The sequence below is a fragment of the Ammodytes marinus genome (assembly GCF_949987685.1).
Source record: "Ammodytes marinus genome assembly, chromosome: 8".
Lineage (NCBI taxonomy): Eukaryota > Metazoa > Chordata > Actinopteri > Uranoscopiformes > Ammodytidae > Ammodytes > Ammodytes marinus.
This window is the reverse complement of record NC_137212.1, coordinates 17,918,107-17,940,979: the sequence shown is the minus strand read 5'-3', so window position 1 is coordinate 17,940,979 and position 22,873 is coordinate 17,918,107. Positions and strand designations below refer to the sequence as shown.

Genomic DNA, 22,873 nt, shown 5'->3' with positions numbered 1-22,873 from the left:
GAAGAATACTGCTCTCAGAGTGCCTGCCTATACATTAATGTCAATCATTGTATCAGACAGCTGTGTGGGATAAGATGGACAATTCCCTCTTTATCTTAAAAGCTGCCCCTTCCTCAGGGGGATGGAACATTTTAAGGTAATGCCAGTCATACGCAAACACACACTAATTCTAACCCTAACCCTGTAAAAGGATGATGAATACCATCCAAGGACTTAATGGTAACACGTGCCAAACAGAAACTGCCCAACCCGCTACTAAGTCGTTGCTCAGAGGAAAATACAGTTTTAACCATTCTATTGGCCTTTAAAATCAATAGAGAATACAGAATTATCTCTAACCAAGCAATGAATTAAGAGGAGGAATTAACTGCAAAATCTTATCCATTATGACTACAAAATATATGTGATGGGAATAAGGGGCACTAATAATATTGCTTTCATGGCATGTAAAAAATGCATTCTGCCTAAATAGTATTTGCGGGTCAATATAAATGCATAGAATTTAGAAATATCAATACAACACATTTGACAAAGTGAAAAGATGCGGACTGTGTTTTCATTACTATCGAATGTGCACTTGGTAGTGTTTTATCAGTCTTGTATTGTGCTTTATGACGTTATGAAACATTGTGCATGTTCACAACACTCCTAATTGCATTTTTTGACTTTTCACTTTATTGGAAATGATATGCATTCATGGACCGAGACATAAAGAACTCAACAAAATGGCAGAGGAGATTGGTGGGGAAACAAGGCAGACAAAGACAAAGATAGAGGACAGACCGTCTTCTTTACACATCAGGTAAACACAAATGTAACAAGATTTTATTTTCAGTACAAGACAAATAAATAGGCAATAACTTAAACAAAACAAGACAAACAGGCAAAGTTGTGATAATTTAATAATTGGGTTGGCAAATATTAGTACATAATTGGAATAATATGGGAATAATAATAGTCATACAAATAGGACAAGACATAATTTAATTTGCACAAAAATTGTTTCCATATGTATGCTACAGAGACATTGAACACCATCTAAAATCACTTGAAATTTGTTGTGTTTGAGGACCATTTAAGAGTGACCCCATGGATAACATGTGGTTGATGCTTGAGGAAACTGAAATATTGTCATGTTAATAAAATGTCAATAGTTCCATTAGTGTTGTTGTGGAAAGGATTATTTTAGTTTTTTTTATATACACTTATTGTGTATGTGTATTTATATCTTGTGGTTCTACAATATGTAAATTATACTTTTATCTTCAACATCATTTAATTTATCTTGGGTATTTATGTACATAAGCACTGGAGTGTCATGATGACTGAAAAACATCACAAATGTAATACTTTTACTTAAGTTCTGAAACAGTGTTTTAATTTTAGGCCACTGTATAGAGAACTATGTCCCGCTGTGCTTGCAGAACTGCCTTGAAGCGGCACTGAACAATCGCAGACAGACACTGGCACCAGTGGGTCAGTCGGGAAGAAAAATGACGGCCCTTCTTTTCAGACGGCGGGCTTGCCGGCGTTGCAGGGTACTCTGAGAATCGGTGTCCAGTGGCGTACCTGCAGGAGCATAATGTGGTGCATCTGACTGCTTGGTTGTAAGGGAGGCGTGTCGGGCTGTACCTGAGTGGCAGTGCGTGCCGTGGTCAGACCTTCCGTCCAGTCCACCCTCGATGTTTTCCTTGTTTTCCGTGTGCTTGTGGAGCGTGCGAGATTTGGAAGGCAACAGGGGCATGTCGTGACAGAAAGAGTGGAGTGGTCCGCAGTGGCCAGAGGAGGCCGTCTTACACAGCTCCTCTGCTACCTCTGCAATGGAAGAAAAAAGAAAGTCTCTATCAGTCATAATCTAACATTATACATAGATACATTTAATGACCAAATACAACTGTCTAGCTGTATCCTAAAGAAGATAAATTGCCAAGGCAGCTTGGCTTAGCTAAAATAAATCAAGTCCTCTGAATGAGAGTTCGTAGGTTCTATATGATTTGCTTTGATTTTAGAAGCTTTGTGAAAACAAGTTTTGAGCTGCAATAAAGACGGCTGAATTCCATGCCAACCGAGGATAAGACGTGTTACAGTACCTTCAGAGATGCTGGAGTCATGGAACATCGTTTCGAAGGCTTGGTGGATCTCTGCAAACGATGGCCTGTCCAATGGACTCCACTGCCAGCCTGGAAGAGAGACAGACAGAAAAGGCATGTTACTACAGGAAAGTACTGTACTTAATGACTATATAGTAAATATCTTCATCCTCTAAAAGGATGATGAGTGGGATCCAGTGAACTGTTGACAAATTTCTGACAGAAATCTAGGAAAGACAAACGGGATATCAAGCTTGTTCAAATCCATGCTGTAAACCTCTATTCATGTCTCCCCACTGGAGTGCAAACTTTTGGTGAAAAAGTAAAGTGGTGGTTCAAGCAGCAACTACTCACATGCTCTCATAAGTTCATAGACTTTGGGTGGGCATCCCTCGGGCTGTTCCATGCGGTAACCTTTCTCCAAGAGGTCATACACCTGAGACAGATCGATACCAGGGTATGGAGACATGCCATAGGTGGCAATTTCCCACAGCAGCACCCCGAATGCTGGAAGGAAGAAAACGTTTTATGGGATCCAACATGAGACATTTGAAATAAGCTACAACAAAGGAAAAAAACACTTATGAATGTAGGTATGAATGTTTTGCTCACCCCAGACATCAGACTTGATGGAGAAGGTGTTGTATGCGAGGCTCTCTGGTGCAGTCCATTTAATGGGGAACTTGGCCCCGGCGTGGGCAGTGTAGGTGTCACCCGTCATCAAGCGGCTCAGGCCAAAGTCTGCAACCTTCACCACGTGATTCTCCCCGACCAGGCAGTTCCTCGCTGCAAGATCCCTAAGAGAGGAATAGTGAAGCAAGACACAAGAGATGAAGACTCCTTTTAACATATGAAGTGTGGACAAATAAGCATATACACAGACCCTAGAACTATCCCCCTCACCTGTGTATGAAGTTCTTCTTCTCCAGGTATTCCATGGCAGAGGAGATCTGTGTTGCCATGTACAGCAGCACCACAGCGTTCACCTCCTCCTTGTCACAATCTCTCAAGTAGTCCAGCAGGTTGCCATGTGGCATGTACTCTGTCACGATGTAGAACGGAGGCTCCAGCGTGCACACACCTGTGGGAGAGGCGGCCGTTAGAACACAGAGGCCAACAAGCCAATAAGAGTGAACTTGTCTGCCCCGAAAGTCAGATCAAGAGTAGGTCAGAATGTATTGAAATAGATATTGTATGTCAATTGGTAAGGTGTTTGAAGAGGCACAATAATGTACCTGTGTATAAAAAGGAAAGCAAAGGTTCAAATCAAATCATGAATACTGACCCAGTAGCTGAACAAGGTTTGGGTGTTTAACCTCCTTCATGACTGCTGCCTCTTTGAGAAATTCCTCAACTTCCATGGTGTCCTCCTGTTATTTTAGTAAATTGAATAAATGCGCAAAAAAGAAAAGAAATAGGCAGTTTTTAGTGTGTTGGAAGGACACAGAAGTATGGAACATGTAATATTTCAAGTGATGATCACATGCAATACCAAAGCCCACCTGCAGATGGCATTCCATCACCACTTTCTTTTAATTTTTACAAGTTGACAAAAAAAAAGATCTGATGATAAAGCAATCCTTTCTTACCTTGAGTGTTTTGACCGCCACCGTGAGGCTGTACTTTTTCCACACTCCCACATACACCTCCCCGTACTGGCCCCCGCCCAGCTTGTGCTTCATAGTGATGTCTGTGCGCTCCATCTCCCACTTGTCGTGGATGGGTGACACCCCGTACACTGTGGGCTTGTTACATTTGGGCGCTGGGTAGTGCAGCGTGGTGACCAGGCCGTCGGCTACCGTTGAGTGGTGGTGGACCAGCTCGGCCAGTGTGGCGAAGCGGCTCTCCGACGTCACATACACCTGAAGGGGGGGAGTCATGGAGGTAGGTGAGATCGAAGGAAAGAGTTGATAATGCTGTCAAAGTACAAACAGCAAACAGTGACTCTTACTCTTAATTACACTCTTGAAAAGGGGCAGTCAGCAAATCTGGAGAACGCTTGTGGTCCAAATCACCTTTTGTCCAAATCAGTGAACATCTCCTCACGATCTGCTACCTATGCGTACAGTGTGTGTGCTGATAAGAAATCCAGTGATAATAACATAGCCTAGGCTCTGTAAACTGGTATGCAAACAAAGGGGGGCCCACCGTAGCTAGCATCATACCCAGTTTACAGAGCCTAGGCTGCGTATTAACCCTGGATTTCTTTTTCAGCACACACACAGTACGGACAGGTAGCAGATCGTAAAGACAAAGTTATTGTGACGACAAGAGATCTCCAGAATTGCTGACCCCCACCTTTAATCTGCTCTACTGAACTCTACCTTTCCATCAGAGGCCGTGTTGATCCGGTAGTGGTAGACTCTCCCTTCGTAGCGGAGAGATATGGACAGCTGCCCGGGGCTGCTCTCGCTTTCCCGCACCAGGAAACTGCCGTTGATGAGGGACGAGAGTAGATACTCTGCGGCGCTGCGCGACACGGGCCCATGGTACCAGCTATGCTTCTCCAGACTGTTTACTGGCGTGATGTAGTTGGAGGGCACCCAACCCTGGCCGTTCTTAGAGCGCACTTCACTCCACTCTCCATTCTGGTTGTAGCCCAGCACACGCAGCTTCTCACCTGCACAAAGGAGGGGCAGCTTGTTAACGACTTGATCCAAATGGCCATAAAATCAGTGGCAGTTCTTGGTGTTTAGAAAAATAGACACATGTTCATTGTTTTTATCTCACCCCATCCGTACGGCTAAAAAGCCCTTTGTAAAAAAAAAACGAAAATAATCGGTTCATGAAAAAAAATCTCAAGCCATCTTCACAAATGCCTATTTTCTTCTTAAAAATATAAATATTTATTAATTATGAGTTCACGGAGACAGTGCTTATGTTTTTTTTGATTAAGTATCTGATGCCAATTAAAGGATTTTATTTGTCACTTGTCCATTAAATTCCTTAGAGACGCACACAATGCCTTAATAAAAGATCGAAAACAGTAGAGGGTGAGTCATGGATACGACGCACCTCTCGTTGAAACTGCATCAAAAGCTACGGAACAATGATAGGGTTGGGTGGACTGCATATCTCTCATAGAGGGCTAGGCAAAACCAGGCATGTACCGACTTGGTCTGTTGTCTCTGCCTGTGTCTCTGACGTCAGTGCGGAAGACATGAGGGGGCAGAGTGGCTGATTTGCTGGAGAGACTGGAGGAAAACATCCCATCAGTAAACACTGAACGAAGCAGTAGTCAGTCATGCTCGTCTAATGACAGATTTGAGCAAGAAATGGGGAGGATAAATGGAGCAGGAAAAGGGAAGTGACTTGCTGGGGGTGATGGTCTAGCACAAAGCAAATGCTCAGCCAGCTTTAGGGAGGGGGGAGTATCAGTCTATTTACCTCTCCACTTCCAAACAATTTTTACATTGCCTTTTCTATCCATCCAAATCCCTATTTATCTTTCCCTACACTCAAGACTTTAACACACAATGCATCACATACACTTTTGAATTATTTCAGCAGCTCCAATGGCTACAAGAAAAACAGTGATTAAACAAAGCAAGGGGCTGCACTGGTGTGGGCATGCCGTTTCAGATACCTGAGGCAATTCAATTCAACCAAGGTGCAGTCAACAGATCAATGGTTTTAAGGCTCGTCAGATGCCAACTGGTGGAGTTTAATAATACTCACACTCACACAGACAGGATTTTACAAGTCTACTAAGTTATATAACCAGCAAATATTTGATGATACATCACAAGGCAAAAAGTTAAACCTTTCCAATTGCTTTAGTTATTAACCAGGAATGTGCGCTTGTATGCACTTGGCCGGTCACAGCAGCAACATGCTGAATGATGTTCGCATTGCGTTTGCAGCAAAAGTTTGGTCAGGTTAAAATTGTTTGCCGGACTGCCCAATGTTTTGCGCCTTCTTCCGGCGAAGGAAGTGATTGAGGCTGATATAAGCCATCGTCATGACTCTATCCTGAAAGTGTGAGGAGCGACCGACATTTCACTGGAGGAGGAGCTACAGTAAGTCTAGTCAGTGAGACAACCACAACCCACTTTACATACAGCCACTAACCAGAGCTGCAGGTCTAGCTTTTAAAAACATAAGTCTCTACGCTATGCAGCCCCAGAGCTACATTAAACAGAGATGGTTATCCACATCCAGCCCAACAATCCATCAGTCTCCTCCATGTCTGTAGAGTCTTGTGGGAGTGGAAACACTGACTGCTCTTCCTACCTCCCACTGGGGAGCAACGTGTGTCTGAAGCAGGGCTCTGGTCTGGTCTGGCACGGACATGAGACCATTGAGCTTAGCCCCAAACGCAGGCCTGTTCAGTCCCTCTCTGTGATCAGCTTTAGCCCGCTGCGCTCATCCACCTGTTATAATTACAGTTGAACGTCTTCCACGTTAACGCAGCATCAGAGGCTTCCACGCCACAGAGCAAAGAGCGGGAAAGATAGGGAAAAGTGCAGCGGAGCCCCGGGAGTGCACGTGTTCGCATGCATGTGGGCAGATATCTCTGATTCACTCCATGAGTCAGGGTCTAAACATCGTTCCCATCCTGGACAGCTGCTGTGGAAGTCTTAAAGAGATGGATAATTAAACACATTCTGCCACCTTTAATAATGCTGTAGTTCGGTTGGGGACACATGCCCCGGCTGTTTCTGGACAATATTATGAGGGTATTTTGAGCTCCTTACTCGGGGGAGAGCTGGGTGACTGGTTCATTACTGCTGGTTAGGGTTGGACTGACATAAGAAAATGGTGAAAAGATAAAGACACAGTAAAAGGCACCAGTGGTATTTCAGTCATTTGCTTGTTACAACCTGTTATTCTATTTTTGCAACTCGGGGATGTTGTATAATATAGTATAAACAGGTTTTTACTCACAATTGGAGTAAACTTAATCAAGTACAGTGTGAAGAGGGATGTAGGGTGTGTGGAGGAGATCAGATAGCTGCTGATGTCACAACAGGGTGAAATGTAGTGACGGTAGTGGTGTAAGCACCATTGACACACCACATTCCTCTGACATAACTAAACTTTTACTCATAAAGAGCTTCTTTCCAGGAGTTGCCGTCCTGCCAATCACTGATGTCGTCGCCTTGACAATTTTAAGTGATGACTCTTTGTCATATGTCAAAAATATTGCTTTAGGGAGGGAGTAGGTGTATCTGGAGTATCATCACGTAGCTACACAACAGCGCTCAGTGATGATGCATGGTAAGAGCGTACCGGAGGACAAGTCTTTCAAGTCTTGACATGACAAAATCTCTCTTGTGAAAGCATAAGTTGCAAGGCAGTTTAAAAGGCAACTAAATAAACATAATCAGTTAAATGAAGCAATTAAAGAATCCAGGGTAGCTTAAAGAAGTTAGGCCTGTTTCACAATCATATGGCTCAATTATGAAACTGTAACTGTGTCTCTCTTGAGTCATGCGTTAGATCTGTGGTTCAAAAGCCATAAATGATTAAAATGGCACTTTCCATGTATTCTTGCGGATAAGCAAACTGTTTATACACAAGCATAAAACCAGTATATATTAAAAACAACTTTTCCAAAACATTTTGTTAATTCCAAAACCATTTCCAGGTCTGGGATTTTTCAAAACGTTTCTAAGATTTTCATGACATGATTTTAAAAAATAAATAAAAAAACTTGCAGCACCAACCCCCCATCCTTTACCTTTTGTGATGCTGAGCGTGTTGTCTCCGCTGGCGACAAAGTCATAAAGTGCAACGAAGAGGTTGGGGTCGCTCTCGGCCGCCCCCAGCAGGTTCTCCTTGGAGCTCCAGCGCACCGCCTCCGTCAGCGCCGCTGAGTCCAGGCCCAACGGCCGGTGGAGAGCTTCTGGAGGAAGAGGGGGAGCACAGGGGGTTGGGGAGAGAGAGAGAGAGAAAAGGACAAACTGTGAGATAAGTAAATGTGACTGAAAAATGCAAACATCAATATCACAGAAAAAAGAAATACAGTAAATCTCGCCACAAAAGCAGTAGAGCAGAACACATTGCAACCCATTACAATAGGTTGACAAACTGATCACAAAATCAAAACTGTCCCAATCAAAATGGTATCAACTGAATTCTCTATAATCCTAAAGAGTCCATTCAGCAGTGCGGTCTACCTGTCTGTCCATGCGTTCTGCCCTGTCCAAGCCCTGTGCGGAGACGGCCGCCGCTCAGAGCCGCCCACTCTTCCTCAAAACTGCTGCTTGCCTGCAGGCACTTCAAAAGCATTACTTTAACCAATATACTCCCCCGAAAAGCAATGTTATCGCTGGCTTCACACTAGATGCCTGCCGTGTCTAGCCCAAGCCAGGTAGGATCTGAGGGTGGGAGGGCTTTTTGTACGCCTGTATATACAGAGAGCAGAAAGGGAGGGGCTACAACACTGGGATAGGACGGAATCTCTCTCTACACAGGATGCAGTGTTTGCGGTAGCTGAACAACACACACCCACGGACATACAAGGATGGACATGTACATGCGTGGCTAACACAAGTACTACGGTAAACAGCTGTTGCCAAAGTCACTGCATGTCTGGACAGCTGCTGAGCGAGTGGGGAGAGGAGGGCAACAGAGAATGGAGATCAAGTCCTGTCAATACGAGCAACTATGAGTCCGCTTTCCCATCATTTCGAGGCAAGGAAAACCATGTTATGCAACAGCACCTCTGTCTCAAACATCGACCGAGCGATCCTTAAATTTATTTGTTCATAGAATAATGTTACACATAAACACTGTCTTCAGAAGCTGCACAAGGCCTAATCCATCTATTCTGCCTATGGGAAGCAACAGCAGCCACTTTAAAACTCTATCACTTAAAAGAGAATATATAGTTGGTGTTTAACTGTATTTCTACTTGCTTAAAATGTTTATTTTTTAATTAAATTAATTTTAAAAAATCAGCCCCGCAAAAGTTTATTGGAGTCTATGGTTGTCAAGTGGGGCGTACAATGGGATTTAACCCTTTAACCTCTCTATCATTAAAACGCCTCTTCATTTTTGCTCCTTCTCTTTCTCCAGGCCTTTCTCCTTTGCTGCCCACTATTGGAATGACACCTCAGCCAAGCTGCATATCTAACTTTGGCTGTGAAAGCAGCCAGGTGCATAAACACACTAACTGTTGTTTTCCTTTTTGTTTTTGAGTACATCACAGGCAGAAGGCCATATTTTACTCAAGCACCTCACATGAAACACATCCTTCAAAATATGCCCTTTTCACTCCTGAAATGATCAGTGCATGCTTACAGTTTCACACTGACTCTCACACATGCACACGCACACACACACAGACAGAAAATCTATTGGGCTCCCCTGGTAGTCACACGGCTCCATATAAGAACGGTCAAAAATACAAGAATTTCATGCATGGACCTACAGTGGGAAAATAGTTAAATCTAGTGGAATACAGTAAAAATGTCAAATATGACTGCTTCTCTTCTAAATGAAATGCTAACATTACAAAATGCATGGGTTTATAGGAAATGTAATGAAAATAAAAAAGGTGGTTTGAATGGAAGTGGATGGGGCACTTTCTGCCTCGAAGGAGTATCTGGCACTACATAGAAAATACAAATGCAATCAAATCAAATTGGTTGCTAATCTTTGACGTATCCCATACTCTAATCACCACTAATGCCACATCCCCCTACTATTTATTATATGGAAAATAATTCATTTTTTGGTATAAAATATTGAAATAATGCAAATGCTTAAACTGGCATTTCAAGGGTTAAAATCCTGAAAATGATTGAATGTTTGGTAGTTTGAGTCGGTGAGAAGTTGTTTAAGAGATTTATGCAAAAAAAAAGCAGAAAAAAATATATATAGATGTATGATGATTTAATAGCACTTTTTGTGAGCGTGGACATTTTTGGCACGAAGGTGGTGAGTGTATAGTAAATTTACTGACAGAGTATGAAACACATGTATGAGTTAAAGAGATTGGATTTTGAAAATTTGACTCAAAAGAAAAGTTCCTGCAAAGAATCATGCCAAAAGCTTTAACACAGCCAAAATTATCACCAAATCAAAAAAAAAAGTCTGCAAAAATGTACAGAAATGGGCGAGGAGGGCACAAGGGTTAAAATAGTGGCTGCATGTGATGACTTGTATACATACGCCTCAAAATAAAAAAGTGGTTTGGCAGTTAACTACATCATTAGTCATTATTTCTTTATTATGGTGTGATCTTGAACCCTACATGCGGATTTTTTTTTTTCTCTAAATGAAACTGAATAGTTAGTGTTGAAGTCGACGATGTGTGTGTGTGTGTGTGTGTGTGTGTGTGTGTGTGTGTGTGTGTGTGTGTGTGTGTGTGTGTGGTTACAATTTGGAATTTGAATAGAATATAAATGAACAGCACTTTTGAGGGCAGTTTTCAGTTCATCTTCCGTGAATCAACATCTGCCGTCACAACAAACTACCACCTACACATTGAGGCTAGGCAGCAGCTCCAGTGGTTGTACGCTGTCAGACCTGACAAATTACTTCTTCTTTGTAAGTGACATAAATTGTGTCTGTAATAACGAGCAATACATCTCAAAGCGTATTATCCTGCTGTGTTGAATTTTCACCTTGAATCACCGGGGCAGTGATTTGGTAGTTGCAATTGTTGGCAATGAAGCATTTAATGTTATACTCTTAACACAGGTTTCATTATTGCAAGGTCGGCTTTGGTGAAGGTTTAAATGGAGATGCTGTGTAAACACTGAAACCCTGTTATATAACTCTATTCTCTAGAAACAGACAAAAACGACATTTAAGACCAAATGACATATTTGGTCTCACATGATGATGTAGCTAGCTTTAAGTCTAAGGGGGTAATGTGAGAGCAATGTCATGCTAGCAACATAAAAGAGAACCACGTGTAAAACCACTGTTGTAATTGACACCAACACAGCCACTAAAGTAGCTGACTGAAGAGTGGACTCTATGACCAGCTAGTGTGGGATCAATTAATCACACACAACAATGAGAGCACAAAATGTAAAGATGCAAGTGAACATGCAATGATCAGACCATTAAACTTGCGCTAAGCTTCTGAAACACTGGTGATTAAACCATGGTATTGTTCCATTGTAAGTCTACACCATGTGGTAGGCACATGCCATTCATGCGGATGACAGCAGAGAGATTTGAACACGTTCCAGAAACTCTCAGCATCGTTCCCCTCTATCCACTACGCTTTCCTCCACATCTACAAACGAGGCTTGCCCACCTTTGTTCTGGACCAGCATGCACTGCAGCGCGGCACTGGCCGTGACCTGGCTCAGCCATAGTTCCCAGTACATCTTCTGCCCTGGTCTGGTCAGCTACCAGTCCCAGTATCCAAAGAAATACGGTGGTGTTCGTTTTTCCCCCCTCGATCCGCTGTGCTGAACAGTTGTTCCAATTAAGCTTGACTGTGTCTATGTAGACTCAAGATAATGGAGAGAGACTGAAAAGCACAAGTGTCCATTCTCGCGAGGCAAATCGGACAGAAAGAGAGAGACCCCCCAGACAAAGTATTTACCCACGCTGTCCTTGAATCCAACCACCGGAACTTCTGAAGTTGCATGAGTGACTAGCAGCCTCCTGCTGGGAACTCCCAACTAGCTTTAATGTGGCCAAAGAGAGTCAAGATTTCCTAGGTCCATCTGGAGAGCACAGACATCCATGACTGATGTTCTCTGTGGTTTAATTCGCTCTAAGGGATGGCAAAACGTGGCAGAGAGAGCCAGTGAGAAAGGCGTGTGGTAAAGGGAGGGGGTATGTATATGCAGAGGTTGGGCGGGGGGGGGGGGGGAGCAAGTGTGTATGGTATGGAGGAAAGATGAGCTGAATGTGACGTGTGTGTGTATGTGTGTGTGCTGTGTGGGAGTGTGTGAGGCCTGGACCAGCGCTGTGGCCAACAGCAGATGGCTGGTCTTGCTCCCCTAAGAGAGGGGGGCAATGACTATCGACCCACTTTTCTTTTTCTGTGTGTGTGTGTGTGTGCGTGTGTGTGTGCATGATTGCAACTGCTGGGCCAACTGTCAGAGCTGCTCCTCTTACACAGCTACGCATCACACCACTCTTCTCAGGAATGTTTTTAATGAAATAGAGATATTACGGCGTACACATTTGCCAAAGGCCTGGAATTGAGGAATCTCAATTCCAGGCATCCCAAACAACCAGTAAGACACAAAAGGAAACTCAATCAGTCGAGATATTAGTCAAGTATTCCAAGGCTCAAATCAAAATAACCTAATTACTTCAAATTGGTTTCACGGCATCCGATTCCAGTTTCATTAAGTGTATCTTATTTCTTTAAAATCCCATCTAAATCGTCCTTATGCTCAGGGAAAATGGCAAGATGCTGTTCAAGTTGACGGAGCTCAAGCCTCCTGCGCTGAAGCGTTTGATTGAAGGAGCAGTTGGTGTGCGTGGGGTATGTCGTGTGCCCGTCCGGGTGCCTCAGTGTGTGCGTGAGCTGTAAAGTGTAGCACATGTGCGTACTGAAGAAACTACGGCTTTGTGTTGGAGCGCAGCGGAGTGAAGAGGGTATTTGCAAGATCGAGGGGCACGCCAAGCCTGCACCCCCTAAGACAGCTGGGACAGAGGTGACCCTGGCCCTGAAGCTCAGAGACACACACACACACACACACATTACATGTCATCACGCACATCAATGGGGGAGACTATCTCCTTGGCTGTCCCCACAACCCTGCTGCTTCCCCCTGCAGCTGTTTGCATAAGCGCATGGTGCCTACATGTGTCATTAAAGCTTTCACTTCAACGACCCACTACCTTGTGCCAAAGTACTAAACACCACACTATAACGTCAATTACATAGCCTAATCAGAAACAATACAGATCGTATCTGTAGCCCATGACCAAAGAGGTAATGGTGTATTTTTAACTGCTGGAGGACAAAACATAGCAGCTTGATGTCCAGAAATAGCTCTGCAGCAGAGCACATATTGATGGTGGTGCAGCAATGGACGGTTGGCTGCAAGCAGGAAGCCCCTAACAAAAACCTGAGACAATGCCGCGGATGAGACACACATACGCAAGACATTACATAAGCCAATAGGGCAGGCCAGAGCAGATCCTGTGGACGACTCACTCAGAAAAGTTGAAGACAAGGGGAATAGTCATTTCTATCTACAAGAAAAGGAGGGCTTGAGCCTGAGAGTCTAGTTTACTAAGATCTTCTATCTAGTGTATGTTGTTATCTAGTACTACCAGCATATATTTCTCTTCAAATATTCACATTGTGCCCTATTAATGAATCATGTTATTGAATATTTTCTCATCCAAAATGTCTAAAAACAAACATAACATGGACATACCTTTTGTGATGTCATAAATGGAAATTTGAGGGGACATTTCAAGATCTGATCAGTCACCGCAAGACTGTTAATATGAGGGGAAAGGCGAACATTCAAATCAAGTCTGGTTTGTTAATATAGAACCAAATCACTCAATGAATAATGGCTTTACTATCAGTACAATCAGTGACATGACAACAACCAAGTTAAACCCTCCTTACCCTTGAATCGGATAGAAGGAAACACAGATGTGGGATTAAAAAGGAAGACAAGAGATCCTTCTTGCGGGGTACAAATCCCATTGATGACGCAAGTACCGAGTAGACATTCGTAGAATTTTGAAAGACAAATAAAGTATTAGAGAGTCACAATGATTAAATGACTAATCCAACAGAAGATATGTAATTTAAAACTATTTGGATAAGCAAAAACAATAAAGAAGTTCTCAAGTGTCTAATATGTTCAGTTTTTTTCTCTTTTATACATCTTAACTGAGTTTATTTGAGTTGTGGAAATTCAAAGACACTGTTTTTACATAGGCTTTTCAAAGCATTTCTGTTTTCACATAATTGACAGATTAAAGTTCATGAAGATAATCATTAGTTGCAACTTGCAGCCCTTTATAGTATTCAACTAAGAAAAATTATAGTATTAACAATACTAAGCAGCAAAGGATACAGCCAATAACTGTCAAGAAATAAAACATGAAAAATAATTCCAACAGGGTTCGTACAGCTTTTTAAGAGTAAAATTCAAGCACTTTTCCAGCACTTTCAAGATACAATGTCAACTTTTTCAAGGAAGCCGAAGCTTTAAATATATACAGTATATAAATAAATGCTTATGATTTCATACATTGCCTTATCTGTAAAATGGGAGTGTTCATAATATAATGTGTATGGACAATCACCAAATTGCAGTATGGCCCTAAGGAGACCTTTATCAGTTTAGTTCATATGCCAAAAATGACCATCTATCAGGTTAATAACATCATGACTATACTTGAGCAATATCACATGAGATGGAGCATATTGTCACTCTATATCAGTGCTGCTGCAGTGTCCTCTCTCCCAGCCAATTATTTTTGCTAGTGTCCTGCAAGTTTACATATTGTTTATAATAAATCAGAAATAAAGACAATTGGAAAATGTGATAAAACATCAAAAATCTTATTAAAATAAACTAATTCATGAATTGCAAAGTCGTAGGACAAATTTTAAGTAAACATTGGGTGTGGACACATTAGAAGTGGAGGTCCCCCCCAAAAATCTTTGAGCATTAAACACTTAATTTCCTGCATTCTGGTGAATTTTTATGAAGCAATGTGTGCCTTTTCTGCATTCATTTTAATGAAAAAAAGGAGAACATTCACGGTTCCGCTGACACAAATTTAATTGAATAGCCTACAATGCATGTGTAGTGCTTTCAAATATCTCCTGTAGCCTATTGTTAAAACATTTGGTTAAACTGTAATAAAGGTAATTATTCTATATCATGTCTACTATTGAGGGTCGAGTGGCTGGTGGTATTTTACTAGCAGCATTAGGCTTTATTCAAAGAAGAAAACAAGTAGGGAACAGTTCAACACCAATGCAAACCAACCTACTAAAATAAAAACATCTGGGGACCAACCCAGATATTTTATTTTAGTAGGCTCCCTCCTCTATGCTACCTTAATTTGTGTTATGAAAAGTGCTATAAATGTGCAATACATAGGATACAGTTAATTACACAGAAGAATAAAAGCATTTTTATTGGCGGATGAGCCATTAATAACTTTGCAAACCTAATTTTCAAACAAATGTACCAAAAACAATGTACAAAACGATCCAAAGAACTTCTGAATTTACTAGAGTGAAATTGAAGCGTTAATATGTTTGATGCATGCGCGATTGCGCGCTCACCGGCCGGCGGGGACACAATTCTTATCAGCGGAAACTTGGCACGCTATCAACACACATAGAGAAGGTGCAGGGAGGGGGCTCGCCTCACGCTTCGAATGCACAGTCAGAGCCGGCCCAAGCCTTCAGGGGGCCCTAAGCGAAATATGATTAGGGGGCCCCTCTCCAATGTTAGCGCTGCTGAAACTATAGATCTTTGCTAAATATCATTCACACACCCAGTGTTTTCCGCGAGTGCCTCCACTGTGCAGCTGTGCGAAAATGTTAGACAGCCGAGATTCCGACCCTCCTAGGGGGTTCCGGGGGTATGCCCCCCCGGGAGATTTTTTTAACCTTTTTAAAGTGAAATGCATGAATCTGGTAGCCTGGCATTCCCAGACCTGCCACTAGGCGCTGGCAAATTAAATTTGCTGCGCGTGTTGGTCTGGAGACGCTCCGTTGAAGCTTATCAAGACTACCAGAAATCTGGTATAACGTTTCAATTGGTTCTATCTAATATGGGCGCGCCAGAGCCCTTTATATGGTGCTCTGGGGAGGACGTAACCGGATGACGACAGTGACGTGCATGCGACGTCGAAGCTGTGATAGTAAACATCAAAGATGGCTGCGGATATGTTGTGTGAGTTTGAGACTGCTTTGGCCTCGACCCTTAACGAATTGGAAGACGGGACTCATAGCTTTCACTAGCAAGTAAGTGGAATGTTCTGTTTTGCCGACCGACAACGGCAAACGTTTAATTGAACAGTTTAACAGCTGTTCGCTAAACGAACGGGGCTTACGTCACTTGTGCATCGCTCTGATTGGTTGTAGTGCTATCCAACTGCGTGCAGTGGCATTTGAAATGCACGAGTAGGAGCCGCCCCTAGATTTGGAAATTACTATTGATCGTCGCCAGACCCTCTATCGTTCAAGATATCAGGGTCAGGATTTCCAGGCTATGAATCTGGTGCACTTTGAGAGAAAAATTAAGAGGCTAAATCTGAGAAATTTTGTGTGAACAAATAATTTGGATACACTGGGTCAGATGAATTAGAAGCTATTGAAGGACACATGGATTTTCCATACAAATATTAATATAAAATTAAATATTATGGAGGGTCCTCTGGGTTGGGCTTGGAGCTCTTTTTCTTTTACGGGACATATTTCTCTGTAATATAATGAATGCATTTAAATTCAGTGAGAGGAACGAAGCAGAAGAACTCTGTTGTCCAGCTACTGTATCTTTTTTTCCACAGACGAGGCTGAAATAGGCTATAGACTATACACAGTGCATGGGCAACTGAGGGCAGCCCCATTTCCAATTGTTTTTAAATAAACTCAATACACACTGTGCATGGATGTGAACGTGACATGATCAGATAATTTCGGATTACCTCCCAGATGAACTGATTACATTTTTAGGCTATTAATTATCTAGACCAAAACATGTTATTCTTTTTTTTGTATGTTAACTCACATTTGCATAATATGATGTTAATATCAAACACAAAAACTAAAAAAAAAAAAAAAAAAAAAAATTTTTTTGAGGGGGCCCCCCTGGCGGTCGGGGGCCCTAAGCGACCGCTTAGTTCGCTTATGCCTCGGGCCGGCTCTGTGCACAGTGCACATCAAAGTATAACCTTAATGCGCGTTCAGAAAGAGGAAGTCACGGCACTCATGCCCGTATCTCACTGGGCTGCGACTGTTTGCGACAAGTTGGAGACTGCAGTCGCGAGGGAGTCTCTAAACTGTCTCCAAACGTTCGCGGAGGTCTCAATTTCCTCGCATGAGTGTAACATCACGTTACAATGAAGTAACCCCCAAGCTTACGTTATCTAGCTAACAACATGAATTTGGAGCAATACATTATTGAAAACTAGCTGGTCAGCTAATTGCTAACGGTGTTGAGCATCAATTTAGCATGCTATTTATTTGTATCAACAAGTCAATTACACATACAAACTCGGGATTTGGTGTAACTTGCAAAGAAGAACATGATTGAACAGTCAACCAGAGTGACATAGTCCGATACGTTTTAACGAAAAAAAATTCTCAACTGATTTACCTTTGGCAGGAACTCTAAGTGCCGATTCCCCCATTGTGTACAGCTGGAGGTACTTTAAGCAGACCGTACAGTAGCCTATGCCTGTCGGTTATTAGGGCCTCGTCATAACCAAATGGAAACGGATATCTGATATGGAAGTATCGGGAGCAATAGGTCCATGAGCAGCGACTCGTGGTTCTGGATAATTCCTGGAGCGATCGCCAGGTGTGGCGCGTGTCCCAGGAAAGAAAACACGGGGAGCAACTGCACTCGTGCATACAAGACGGCGGCGAAGAAAACATTGCGACAGATTTTTTTTTTAATTTACAGAATAAAAAAATGAAAGAATTTGATGAATTACGACACTGGTCAATAAAGAGAAAATCCAGCATTTTCCAGCACAGTGTTCAGATTTCAAGCACATTTCAAACCTTGAAAACACTCGATTGAAAATCAAGCATTTTCCAGACTTTCAAGCATCTGTACGAACCCTGTTCCAATATACTACTGTTTTTAGTTCACAAAGCCTGAATGTGACAGACAGGATTCATGAGCAGTTTGAGAAGCAGTCCATAGAGAATCCACTGCTGGACAGAGAGGAGAGAGTCAGTTCTTGTTCATGAGGAATGAACAAGGGACAATAGCCTCATTAATGCCACAAGTGTGTGTGGACTGGCCCAGGAAAATAATCCCTTGTCTATATGTGGACCAGAAATGTGTGTGTGAAAACACAAAACTCCTGATTTCTGATATCAGTCAAAACAAAGAGTTTATCAGCAGTGGAATAAACTTAATAACAACTTTAATGTTTGCATGTGTCTGGAGCCCGCAGATTACCCATGTCCAAACAGGCAGATTCAAATCCATCCCTCTATCAGACCACCCGCTGCCCTCTAAAACAACTTCTCACAATGAGTCATTTTTACACACAAGCCGCTGCCTGTGAATGTTTTCTATTCGGCCAATCAGCCGTGGTGTCTGCCAGCGTCTACATAGAAAAAGACACCAATTAAGGGAGTGGACAAACACAAGTCTGGGCCTGAGGGCCAGAGGATCATACCTGGAATGAAGAAGAATGAAGCCCTAACCCACTGCTAGCCCTGCCCCTCTCAGGGCTTGTTATGGGTTAATAATGGGTTCTAAGTGCTTCCCTTCAGATGAGCTGGCAACACAGCTAAGTGCTTCTTTATGGGACAGCAGAGCGGATGAGTGGCGTATGATGACTTGAAACAAAAAAAATCACTGTTTCACACATATGGCAAACACAGCTTGACAAATCGCTTGGCAAGCTACCAATTGTATCTTTTAATAGACAAATTAGATTTCCATACCGAAACATAAAGATTTAAGCTGAAGTCCTCCAGACTACAGTAGATGTCAGAGGAACACTGTCCTTAGCGGATCTGACCTCTTTCCAGTAAATCATGCTAATGCAATCTAATGAGTGAATGATGTCAAATGTCTGGCTTACTGTGTTTATGTGGCCAACTCCCCACAGGTAAAGGTGTGTTCAAAGAAGATCTGTACAAAGCCTTAAAAAGAAAAAACTTTGCTGCCTCTCCCTTGTTTGGCTTTTCTTCTTCTTTCTTTACATTGATGATTTACTGAAGAGCATGAGGACAAATCGCAAAGTCCGAACAGCTAATCTGCATTTAGTGTGTGTGGTTAAGCTGTGCTAGGGTGTGCGTTTAAACTTCTTTACAAATGACTCAGTTTAGAGAAGTGACCGGAACCCAAGCGGAAGATTTTCACTTCCGCTGTGCTCTTAGTCAGATAGCTGAAATGACTGAGTGGAGCATCCACATTCAATGTATGTGCAATGCCATGCCACGCCTTGCTCTTATGGTTTATCTGCTCATCTTACACATAGCATCTCAAATTCCCACTGGATCAAATGCATTATTTACCCTAATGTAATGATAACGCATAACATAACTGAGGAGCAGTGGATTGGCGGAGTTAGCCATTGTCTTAAACAAATGAATAAAAGGCTGTCGAACTAGCAATCTTTTATTGAGTAATTAAAAAACGTTGAACAACATGATCAACTTTCAGCTGTCTCTCCTCAGAAAAATCACAGGCGTCAGACAGGATACTTGAGGCCAGGCAGGGCAGCCAGATTAAGGTTTTCTGACTGATTGGTCAGGCTGGTGGGCGATTACACTGAAGGAATGGGATGTCCCGGATTATCCTCGGTGAGAGTTGCCCCACATTACGACTTCACTGACAATGACATACAGAAAGAGAGAATGAGAGTGTGTGCATATACTGTATATGTATGAGCACGCATGTGTGGGTGTTTACAGTAAGTGTGCGTTCCCAGCCAAGTCCCCAGCCTGCAACCAAGAAGATAAGCAGCAGTGATAATGCCAACAATAGAGGACTGATCCTGGAAGCGAATCAATCCATAACAGGCTTGGCACTTGAGACTGTCCCCCTTTTTCCCTTCCCCATATCTAATTTTTCCCCTGCTGCTGCACCACCATCGCAGCTCAAGAGCGAGGAGAAAAGGAAAAGAAAAAAAAACCTGCAACTTAACCAGGAGCCACTGCAACAATTTGGCTAGACCTTCCCACAAAATTTAAAACTCGCTTTAAAACTCTGTGCTTTTAGGCTGACAGATGCATGGGATGGCTTCACCATCTGCACAGCCAATCGCTCACTGTTCTGATTAATCCTCACTCTCTCTAATGATATAAGCTGCACAGAGCCTGAGGCCAAGGAATAAAACTAGGGCTGTGGTTTTTGGGAACTACAGAAGGTTGACTGGTAGCAGATGCGAAGGCTCAAGACTGCAACTGTGGGAATTTGGGTTCTTTCAGTCACAACGACACACACACACACACAAAAGAAAACTCAGCTCTGGTGAACTTCTCCAGTCATTACTTGTTCAATTAAGATATGTTTACACGCTAATTGGATAGATCTAGAGCTGGTTAACAAGGTGGACTTCTAGCAGAGGTTCAGGCCTGGCGTTAAAGAGGCTTGGCAGTCAGTCGTAGTATAGGGTGAGCTTAGGATGAGGACAAGCGCACAGAAAAACGTAAACTATTTAAGACACACACACACTCTTGGTTGTCCATCGATTTTGATGATGACGTCCACTTTTAACCTTTTTGTAAAAAAAACATTTTAAATAAACAAAAACATACTTCTTCACTTACTTACTTTAAAACACACACTATGCTTTTACAAACACAATCCAATCCCGCTTGTTCCAAAATCTGAGATAATCACTCAGACTTTTCAATCAATCAGTTTTGCCCTAATTTCTAAAGCACTTTCCCCCTGAGGAGGTGTGGTCATGGCTCCTCCTGGTGGTTATCGGCAGTCACTAGGACTGACTAACTAGTTTTTAAATCAACACATCATCGTTACTCCAGGATATTATACCATAAAGCCCAATTTAAATCTCACCCAGAGCTGAAGCTTCCAAAACTTGATTTCCCCCAGATATTGCAGCGGCTGCTGTGTGTCATATCCTGGCTGTCGGGGCTTTAGGACACAGAGTCCACAGAAAAGTGGATTTGTCTCTAATCTAATTTCACCCGTGATGCAAATCAGCTTAGGTCCTTGGATCCTGAATCCAGGCACCTCTCTTATCCTCTGGGCAGTTTTAACAGTGCTGCACTTTAGGTATAGCTGGCACCACATCCACCATCAGTGCTGGCGCCAAAAATATTCCAATCCACTCATCTGCCCCAATTTTTCATGATCTGTTTAAAGTAAAAAATGTATTAGCCCAAAACCTTTGTTTGATTTATTAAAGGAACCTTCAGAAGCACCGTTGCCAGTTCTTTACAGTCTATTCACCAATCAGGCCGACCCAACCAGATGTTTTACAAACAAGATGTGTATGAGTTTCAGTAAAGAAAGGCAAAATATAACCGGTAAAAGTGACACACAATTCACCGTAATCTGCAATCTTAGAATGGCTTCATTAACAAGCCAACCATTTCTTCAGCAAATTCACCCCTGTGTGTAAGTTCAAAGGACTCTCTCCACTGCAGTGTGTGTATCAGATGAACCCACTGCAGAGATGGAGATCTCTTAACTCCTGACGTAGCTAATAGGGCTAGTGGTGCCATCAATATGTGGCAGCCACTGATTAACCAATACTGCACCTCCACCAATAATAGTCATAGGAGGTGGCAGTCTGGCCAGCTCCCTTTGAGTCAGCCCAGTCAGTTTAGCTCAGTGTTTTTTAGCTGTCCGTCTGGTGGGGTCAACATTGTTGGGAGACAGGGACAATGAGTGATGAGCTGCCGGGGAGAACTGCTGCACACCTGGGCAAGGGACAGGATCTGACTCCCCAAGTGCGGGGAGAAAAAGACAGCCTCAAAGTTGGGAATCTACAGATGTTGTAAAATGTATTGAGTAGCGAGACATGAAGGGGAAAAAGGGGGGGGGGGGCACTGGGCCAAGTATATTAATAGCCAATTTAAACCAATGGCCGCCAGCCTCTTGTTTGTCCCACTAACATGACCCAGTGGTTTCAGGCATACTGTCAAACTCGAGTGGAAGAGCATGGGCACATATGACAGAATGACACCCTGCTACTTTTTGGAAAGACAAGCAGCGAGACACAGGCATGAGTTCATTACACAAACACACATTCCTCATTGACTGGCACCTTTCAATTATATACCAAGGAGGCATTGTTTGCCCTGTGAAGTGTGATAGTTATAAAGCGGTTATGAAGGTGGATTAATAATAAATACAAACAATACTTTGACACATTGGTCTCTGTCTGATAAGCTTCCACTAGGAAAGATTATGTCTATGACCCCGTTTCCACCTGGCATTAACATGTGGTTTTTGTGATCCGATCACATGAATACAGCTCAGGTGAGAACACTCTCAAGACGCATTGAGATCGGATCACAAAAACCACATTCGGAGGTGGTTTACGTCGCTTGTGTCCGATGTGTTCGCATTCATTTGGTAGTGGAAACACAAATGTGGTTTGTGTCCACATTAGGGACCTCCTACTCAACTGCTGCCCCCTGCCTGGGCGGAAATACGTTGAAAATGCATCACTGGCGTTCATGCAGCTTTTATAGAAGCCTCATGAACGAGTTGCAAATGACAAGCTTACTCCTCTGTTTTCATTTCACTGCGTAAATCTGAAAACACGGAAATCGCTGCTATTGACTGGAGAGCTGCAAGGCAACGACTTCCTGTTCTTATCTGCTTAAGAATAAAAGTCAACTCGCGTTTGGGTAGTAACAGGCTTTTAATGTGAAGGCGCACAGGAAATATTCTGTTCGCATACAGTATCTTAACTTCATACAGAAAGCCGCCCGTGTAGCCTACTGGTGGTGGTGACAAGAGTGTAGCAGACGTTAGAAAAGGCGCCCCGCAAACACACATCTTTCACCAGCCAAAGAGGCGTAATAACTTACTCGCCTAAGAGTTTTTACTTTTATATACTATCTATGATATTTCCCGCATTTGGCGAGAGCCCTCTTAATAGCAAATGCGATTAAAACTGTGGCACTGTACAGCCCTGTATGTTTACTTGTTTGAACCCCACCGGTTAAAAACACCAATGCAAGCGCAGGG

The 22,873-nt window shown here is 42.7% G+C and overlaps 1 protein-coding gene across 4 annotated transcripts in view; it reads right to left on the bottom strand.

The window, feature by feature from the left end:
• The window catches only part of abl2 (c-abl oncogene 2, non-receptor tyrosine kinase), a 31,245-nt gene that overhangs the window by 4,186 nt on the left and 4,186 nt on the right, over positions 1-22,873 (bottom strand). The window contains exons 1-10 of one of the 4 annotated variants that reach the window (XM_080032947.1): positions 8,213-8,400; positions 7,774-7,938; positions 4,415-4,710; positions 3,680-3,952; positions 3,376-3,460; positions 2,994-3,171; positions 2,703-2,887; positions 2,445-2,597; positions 2,091-2,180; positions 1,633-1,815 (exon numbers count right to left, since the gene is read on the bottom strand). In XM_080032947.1, the coding sequence (XP_079889073.1) occupies positions 1,633-1,815; positions 2,091-2,180; positions 2,445-2,597; positions 2,703-2,887; positions 2,994-3,171; positions 3,376-3,460; positions 3,680-3,952; positions 4,415-4,710; positions 7,774-7,938; positions 8,213-8,324 (1,720 nt within the window). In that variant the 5' untranslated portion in view covers positions 8,325-8,400. Of the gene's footprint in view, positions 1-1,632; positions 1,816-2,090; positions 2,181-2,444; positions 2,598-2,702; positions 2,888-2,993; positions 3,172-3,375; positions 3,461-3,679; positions 3,953-4,414; positions 4,711-7,773; positions 7,939-8,212; positions 8,401-22,873 lie in introns of those variants that run through there. The other 3 variants (XM_080032948.1, XM_080032945.1, XM_080032946.1) reach the window with 3 other exon arrangements.